The 8,708-nt window shown below is 37.6% G+C and overlaps 2 protein-coding genes across 2 annotated transcripts in view; one reads left to right on the top strand and one right to left on the bottom strand.

Annotated features, from left to right (window-relative positions):
• Positions 1 to 7,992, top strand: part of si:ch211-127i16.2 (probable flavin-containing monoamine oxidase A) — a 40,285-nt gene extending 32,293 nt beyond the window's left edge. Inside the window, exon 12 of the mRNA XM_003440238.4 lies at positions 6,627 to 7,992. Coding sequence (XP_003440286.1) covers positions 6,627 to 6,972 — 346 coding nt within the window. The 3' untranslated portion in view covers positions 6,973 to 7,992. The remainder of the gene's footprint in view (positions 1 to 6,626) is intronic.
• Positions 1 to 8,708, bottom strand: part of vsig8a (V-set and immunoglobulin domain containing 8a) — a 74,345-nt gene that overhangs the window by 56,550 nt on the left and 9,087 nt on the right. The window lies entirely within an intron of this gene.

The following is an 8,708-nucleotide window of genomic DNA, read 5'->3' on the forward strand; positions in this document are numbered from 1 at the left end:
TTAAACAAGACACCAATCAAGTTCAATCAGGGCCAAAATGCAGACTTTGTAATTTGACAAGCTCTCGTTCTTTTCATCATAATGCTGCGGCTCATTATACTGTTTACTGCCACCTGCTACGCACGCCACTGTAATGGCTGAGTTGATTGATCTCCCTCTCCACCACTTCTGCATGTTTGATTTTTTTTTTATTCTTACTGGATATATTGCTTTCCTTTTTCATTATCATGTATCCTATATCTCTATGATATGAATCGCTGCTGCATAAATCCATTACAGAGTACCCCTCAAGCAAGTGTGTAATCATATGCTGCAGCCAATTATCCTATAGTTGAGGTGATATCTGGTACCTCCAAACATACATTCTGGAAAGCTAAACTTTACCTCTAAGCTTAGGCAGGTGTGTGTTGTGAGAGAGAGACTCAGCATTAGCAGCTCATTACCAAGCTCACTGACATCTCAGACTTAGGTCTTAAGGTCTTAGAAATTCTGCTGTTGTTGAAGTTGCCTATTGGGCTGGACTAAACAGTCAAAATCCTTATCACATTCACACTGCAGCTTTGCCACACATTGACCCTCTGTTTACTCCTGATTACTCTCTACTCTTTTAGCGCCTTTGCTGAATGGTATTTTAGTTTTTCAATTCAGTGTTCGCATCTATTTGTGGATTTCATTGACATAGCCTGCTTTGCCAAAAAGTATGAATAGAGAGTAAAGACTGTTTGTTGCAAAGACATCAAACACTATTGTTCAGACAACAGAAATTCATCAAGCATATTTGCCAGTTGGTCAGCTGAGGTGAAGCCCTTAATTGCATTGATCAGTGAAAATTGGTGGCTGCTATAGTTTCAGAAGAACCTTAAAACCAGTTAGAAGAGGTTATGTTGAACTGGACAAACATAATTAGTCTAGATCAGTGGTTCATAAAGTCTGTGCAATAATCTGGAACCAGGTGCAAATTTAAAAAAAAAAAGAACAGGGGTATCTGCATGCTCTTGCATGCAGCCACCATGCACAGCTGTCGTTATCTATTGCTCCAGTATCATTATTCCTATTTTTTTTGCATATTTGTCATATTTACATGCTTCAGATCAAACAGATTTTAATATTAGATAAAGGTAACTCAGGTAAAGGCAAGGCAAGGCAAGTTTATTTATATAGCACAATTCAACAACAAGGTGATTCAAAGTGCTTTACAGAGACATTAAAAACAAAAACAAATAAAAAGCATGATTTAAATTTGATTAAAACAAGCAAACAAACAAACAAACAAACAAACAAAACAGTATATAAAATCAAATATCAAAACAGTAGATAAAATCAGAACAGTAGATAAAATCAGTAGTTAAAAAGTAGGTTTTGAAATTTAAACTTAAGTGTGGATTTGGTGGTTTATTCAAATGCAGCTGAGAATAGGTGAGTCTTCAACCTGGATTTAAATAAACTGAGTGTTTCAGCTGATCTGAGGCTTTCTGGGAGTTTGTTCCAGATATAAGGAGCATAAAAGCTGAATGCAGCTTCTCCGTGTCTGGTTCTGACTCTGGGGAGTGATAACAGACCGGATCCAGATGACCTGAGGGATCTGGAAGGTTCATACTGGGTCAGGAGGTCACTGATGTATTTCGGTCCTAAACCATTCAGAGCTTTATAGACCAGCATCAGAACATCAGTCTATCCTCTGACGGACAGGCAGCCAGTGTAAAGACCTCAGAGCTGGACTGATGTGGTCCACTTTTTTGGTCTTAGTGAGGACTCTAGCAGCAGAGTTCTGAATGAGCTGTAGTTGTCTGACTGATTTTTTTAGGTAGACCTGTAAAGATGCTGTTACAGTAATCAAGCCTACTAAAGATGAATGCATGGACTAGTTTTTCCAGGTCCTGTTGAGACATCAGATCTTTTATCCTTGAAATATTCTTGAGGTGATAGTAAGCTGATTTTGTTATTGTCTTAATGTGTTTTTCTAAGTTTAGGTCTGCATCCATCACTACACCCAAATTTCTCGCCTGGTTTGTGGTTTTTAGGTGTATAGATTGAAGTTCTCTGGTGAGGTAAATACAAAAAAAATGTACGCTTGGATTTGTTTTGGGTTTTTTTGTTTCATTATCAAGGGAAAAAAACTGCATGCCCCTTTGTAAGTTAATACATATGTTATTTGTTTATTTATTTTATTTTATTCAGTATTAAAATGCATTTGATGAGCCTGAACATGTAAGTGTACACAATCATTGTGGTAGTGTAAGCAATATCTTCTAAGCTTCTAAGTATCAAAACTGAGTTAGTCTGGCAGTCTGATACGTCTCATTGTGGAATACGTTTTTTCCTTTTTGTTGGTAACCACACATACAAAAAAAAAAAAAATAATGTATGAGAACAACATAAGCAATCATATGTACCAAATTAAATGCATGGTTGCCATAGGAAACCTTAGATAACTCACATCTGACCGCAAGTCATTCACTACCACTGAGGAGGCAAATAGACTTTTTTTCATAGATAATACAAAATAATAGGACAACAATTACTACATAATGGACTTGAAGCACACTTACTTGCTGTAGGGCACTTGAACCACCTGGAAGATGCTCTCTTTTTAACCTGGAGAGGCTGTGAGTGACTCCATCAGGTCACCAAAACGTGGTGCAAAAACATATTATATCCCAAAGAAAAAAATTCATCCACATAAAAAAAAAACCCCTCATCATATCTGATAGTATGTAGAAGTACCTACAGTGTAGAAAGCTGTGAATAAAAAGCTAGAAATCTCCACAATTTCTATTTTTATCTTTACCATCCTCAAAAAGGGGATTTGTCCAGTGAAAGCAAAAATTATCCTACATTTTATTGGTGTTAATGCTCAGTCTTACTGGAATCTATGTTTAAAAAAAAAATCAAATTAACCATCATCTGTTTAAGGTGTTCAGAGTCTTCAATTAGAGCAAACGCAAACATCAAAGAAACTGCTGGCAAAAAAATACATAATCACCTATTTGGGACTAAACATACAAGCTAACAGACACAGGGAGGCAATAAGATAAGGGATATGTCCAATTTTACCTATATATCAGCAAACAGGTGGATAATTTACAGATATGTCCATAAATATTTGGACAATGATACAGTTTTTATAGTTTTGCCTCTATACAACACCACAGTGGATTTTAACTGAATCAGGATGTGATTCAAGTGCAAGCTTTTTTTTTTACTTTTAATTTAAGGCATTCAATACAAATATTGCATAATTAGAGCCAGTTTTGTAAATAGCCCCACAAGCGCTCAATAATAATTTGACAATTGACTGACAAAGAATTTCACAGCCAGACAAGGCCTGGTCCTTTGTTATTTCAAGAATTATTAATTAGTGTTGAACTTACTTTTGGTTGCTCACCGAAAATGTGGAATAATTTCCTTGGTTAATAAAAATGCCTTTACAAAATTTAGCCACATTGAGAACTCTTGCTCGTCTTCGTCAACCTGTATCACCAAGACATTTATATTTATATTCATAAATATAAACACAGAGAGTTTGCAACAAGGTACAAACTACTGGTTACAGTCAAGAACAGGAAAGCAGCCACTGGCACTAGTATTTATTGATGTTTTAACTGCTGATAGAAGTAGAAGGATGAAATTTGATGTGTTGACAGCTACACTCTCCGCTGTGCTCAGATAATGACCCAAAGCATAGTACAACCAACAACCAAGTCAAAAACCTGATCTCAATCTGACATAGCATGTTTTCCACATATCAAAGACAAAACTGAAGTCAGAGATGCCCACAAACAAGCAGAAACTGAAGACAGCTACAGTAAAGGCCTGACAGAGAATATCAAGGAAGGAAACACGGCATTTGGTGTTCCCGATGGGTTCTAGACAGTCTTTGACTTTAGTGGATTTTCACCCAGTTATTAGAAACAATCATTGTCCAATTACTTTTGTACCTCTGAAAATATCTATGTAATGTATATGTAGTATATATTACATAGCTGTAATTCCCAAACAATGGATGCAATGCTTTTGTTAACCCCTCTGAAATCCTGCACTTCAGTCACATTTTGATTCTATGAGCTAAAATCTACTGTAAAGACATGCAGAGGCAAAATTATGAAAGTTTGACTGCCCATATATTTATGATCCTAACTGGTATCAAATGATTAGTGTGCAGTTGTTGATCGTAATTATGACTAAAAATTATTGTTGCATTTAAGAACCAAGCAGATAGAAATGATTGTAGATGCCTTAATAGTCATTTTGTCACTACCTCTTCTGGTGAAAAACAACAGTATGTACAAAATGGCCCAAGTAAAAACTGCTAATTCGAGTCAGCCAATGCTGTAAGCACTCTTTAGACGTAATTATTTACTGAAATAAATTCTCAAGGAGGTGCACAATTCAGTTAAAAAAAAAAAAAGAAAAAAAAAAAAGGACAAAAATTACCTCTCGAAAAAATAGAAACAATTGACTCTGCTAAGCACAGCAGATAGACTATCATCCAAAAGCAACTAGCCATGACACCCGTCCCAATCTGCATTGCATGTTTAGTTTCTGCAGAATCTCAATTACGGGGTCAGACCAGGAAGCGTTACATGTTATTATGTTTGTTTAGGGGCTCATGTTTGGTTTTCCAGACCTTCCAGACAGAAACAGTACTGCAGACAGTTCTTCAATACTATCCTACCTCTTACTTCTATAGCTATTTGATTGGATCTTTGAAAAAAATAGCTAACCTGATGCTAAAGTATCAATGGCAGAGGGTGGATAGTGGCCTCTTTGCATAATGTAGCTGATGATAAGGGATAGTAATGCATGCACTGGTTTAACAGTAGGGCTGAGTATCGTCACTGATTTCTAGAATCAATTCGATTCCGAGTTGCAAGGTCCCGATTCGATTTGATCCACGATTACGATTCGATTCGATTCAAATTATGGAAATTTTGCCTCAGACAGTCAGAAATATTATACTGACACTTGTGAGACTTCATCAGAGTTGTAAGCATCACAGCAGTTGCCTTTGTGTCAAAGTAACTGAGGATAAAACACAGAAAAACATGAAGGAGATTTTCCTGGCCTGGCTTTTTATAGTAGATAGCCTTAAAAATATTCTGCAGTAGAACAAAAACAGAAGAAGACCATCAATCGACATATGAACATTACCTGATGCTGCTGAAGTGAAGCAGAGCAAAGTTACAGAGGTTTTATTAGAGACACAGCTAAGCGTTTTGCAGTTTGTCATAATTTAAAAAAAGTTTACATTTCTTTGGTATTGAACAGCAGAAGTGAGGCTTTCTTGTCAGAAGTCATTAAAAAACAAAAAAAAAACAGCGGCCGACAGCGCTGTACACACGGTAGACTAGTGGGTAATAAGCAAGCGAATAATGCAAAAAATTGAGATTTTTAGATGGGAAACTGTTCTTAAAGTACACAGAGAGGGAGAGAGAGCCCTACAAAGTGTGATTTTATTGTGGTGGAAGCAAAACAGCAAAAGTAGGAGGGAATTCATGACGATGTTTATGGGAAGCGAAATGTGAAGCTTAGTTTGGATCTTCTTTTGCTGCTGGTTCAGTCAATTTTGGTTGGAGAGTGATGAAACCTGCAGCTTCAGACTCAAGTGCAAAAAAAAAGGCGTAAACACAAAGCGCGGATCCGATGCATCAGAATCTTTGAGCTGTCGGCTTTTAGCTGAGAAGGCGTGAGAAAACCCACATCTCACTGATACTGATGCGTCGGGTCCGCGCTTTGCGCTAATGTCTTTTTGCAGAAGCCATTTACCTGCTCTCATTTGCTGTCTAGCTGTTTGGTGGTTGTTGAAATAGTTTTGTGAGGTTGAACCTGAGATTCTGGCATTTCTGACAAAATACATGTATATTTAAAAATCGATTCAGGATCTTAATGAATCGATACCGCTTTATTCAAGCTAAAATCGATTTTAATCGATAAATCGATAATCAAAACCCACCCCTATTTAACAGAGCTTTTGTCTCCTGTGTCTTTGGGATCACCAGATGAAAGCAGCTACATACATTGCCATGGTATCTCTATAGTCTATGACCAGCGTTTGCTTTCCAGATTTCTTTCATTAGATCAACAACAAGACAGCACTTCTTTTGAGAAACCCACAATGATAGACTCTTACCAGTGACATAGCCCTGCAGTCTGCGCAGTCTGGCTGAAGCTTACTTTGACAGCAATATGTTCAAATCCGAAGCACATGATGCGGACTGATGTTGACAATAAAGCTGGATACCATGGGCAGTAATTTGTAAGATTTATAAGACATTCTTGGCCGTGTTGTCATTACATGGAGCAGAAGAGGTGGATGAGGGGCAACATCGTTACTGTGCTTTTCCAGGCAGCAAGCCCTACAGCGCTGAACAGACCTAATCTAATTTGTTAGTGGGAGATTTCAGTGCACAGAGACATAGACCATCTAAGCCAGCAGAGATTCGTTTTATGGGTGAATCTTAAACGGTATCTGTTTGTGAGAGGAAATCTTATCAGTCAACACCATCATATGTATTATTATTTCTTAAGACATCATAAATACATTACTATCATGTATTTACAAGGGCAAGGGAACACCGAACTTTGTGTGTATTCGTATATGACTCACTAAATTTCTTGATTTACAGGATACATTGGGCAGGAACAGAGACAGCCACCCAGTGGTGTGGATACATGGATGGAGCGGTGCAAGCTGGTCAGAGAGCTGCTCTGGAGGTGCTGGCTGAAGTGTCCCACATGACTCTGACCACAGAGGAGCAGGAAGAATTGCAGTGCATTCAAAATGTCAAGAGTGCTTCTAAGCAAAGACCATCATCCAAACTCGTGTACCTGCCTACAAGCAAATCTGTGGTTATAGCAACACTGACAATAGGAGCTGTTCTTCTGCTGGCTCAGCATCAAAACACAGTATTAAAGATCAAAGAGTACTTCACAAATGCCTTTTCACCAATCAAACACAAACTTCTGCTGTGATAACACAAAAACCCTGTAAACCAAGAGTACATTTAAACAAAAAAATAAAAAAAACAATTTAAAACAAGATGAAAAATATATTGGCAGCAGCCAGTGGTATCAATTTCAAAGATTTTCACAAGATTTTCAAAAAACTTGACCTCAGACCTCTGATCTTGAGGTCAGACCACTGAAATTGGAATTCCATCCAAGGTTTTTAGTAGTTGCACCTGTGGTATCAATTTGAATGGTCTTGTTCTCGAGTTATTGCATTAACAAACTTCCACAGTGCCCGCCTGCCAGCCTGGAAAGGTGACAACAATACCCCTTTTTACTCCTTTTATGGCTGAGGGGTAAAAAGCTAAAGGTTTTGCTGGAATCTAAATTATTTTCACTAGCAGTGACTACAAAAACAACAACAACAACACGCCCCCCCTAATGTCATAAGGTTGTTCTTATGACATTAGGACCAGAATGCAGGACTTTTACATGTACCCTCTTTTGCTTGCAAGGTGTAACTAATGAAGTGACTGGTGAATACAGATGTATGTGGTAGAGACTTTGGGAAAAATACCTAAGAAAACTCGAAGAAACTATTTATATAAATAAGAGGAAAAAAAGGTCTGCACTGCAGTTAAAACCAGTTTGTCATGAGAAAATCAAGCACAGTGTATGCCTTTTGAGGTTTCACACAAAGCCATAACATCTGGATGAAAGGTTTGCAGCTATTCCACAAGCATGTTTTTTGACTCACAAAACCATCAAAAGATGAACGAGCGTAAGATGGATGAACCAGTCATACAATGGACATATCCAAGAGAAGGTGATTTAATCGCTATCACTTGATTGCACAGTCGATTGAAAGGATTTTTGTCACTCCCAGTGTCTCCTCTAGAGAGAATCTCAAATGCCCACTAATCACTGTATGGTAGTCTGTGACTCCTTTGGCGCCATGGCTTTCCATTTGTCTTTGTTATCACTAGCTTGCACTGAATCAACTGCTTGTTCTCCCTGCTTTCACTTAAGCCAGCCCAGGCTGAATCAAGGCCAGTGTCCTAACATTTCTGAACATGTTTGATTATTTGTAGCATTTGATTACTGACCCATTTTTTGTTGAGAGTCAAATGAGCTGAAATCAGTGCAATGGTTCTGAAAAGTTCTGAATAAATTCAGTATAAAATGCAAAAAGATGCATATGTACATTTTTCTATGAGTTGTCTGTAATAATAGGCAAAGTGTAGTGAATTGTACTATTTTAGAACTCCTCATTGCTCTCAGAGGTACCTTATTATGATATATGCCATCGCCAGCTCAAGGCACACATGCAGTAATGTACCATCTGGGAGAATGGCAGCTTGCCTTGTCAGTTGCTATTTTTTCCATCATTAGTTGAAATCCAGTTCTTGATTTTAATGATAAATGCATTCCCATCCCCATTCCCATTGGAATATCATGAGTACTAAGTAGAAAAAAGTTGGCCAAACTATTGTGTTGAATGAATATGAATGAATACGTGCAACAGAAGTGCAACATGAGCCTCAAAAATGGCTCAGATTTTTAAAACAAGCATCAGCATACAGTGTCCATGTTAAAGTTTAACAAGTGCAGAAGCATAGATGCAAAAACCTAAAGCTGTAGTCATCACTGATGGCAATGGCATAGTTCATCAGAAGTATAAATCCTTTGTATTTAAAAAAAACGACTGAAGACTGAAGCCACGATATTGTGTTTTGAGAAAAATCCGGAAGACGTTTGTT

This window comes from Oreochromis niloticus, linkage group LG7 (assembly GCF_001858045.2).
Source record: "Oreochromis niloticus isolate F11D_XX linkage group LG7, O_niloticus_UMD_NMBU, whole genome shotgun sequence".
Taxonomy (NCBI): Eukaryota; Metazoa; Chordata; class Actinopteri; order Cichliformes; family Cichlidae; genus Oreochromis; species Oreochromis niloticus.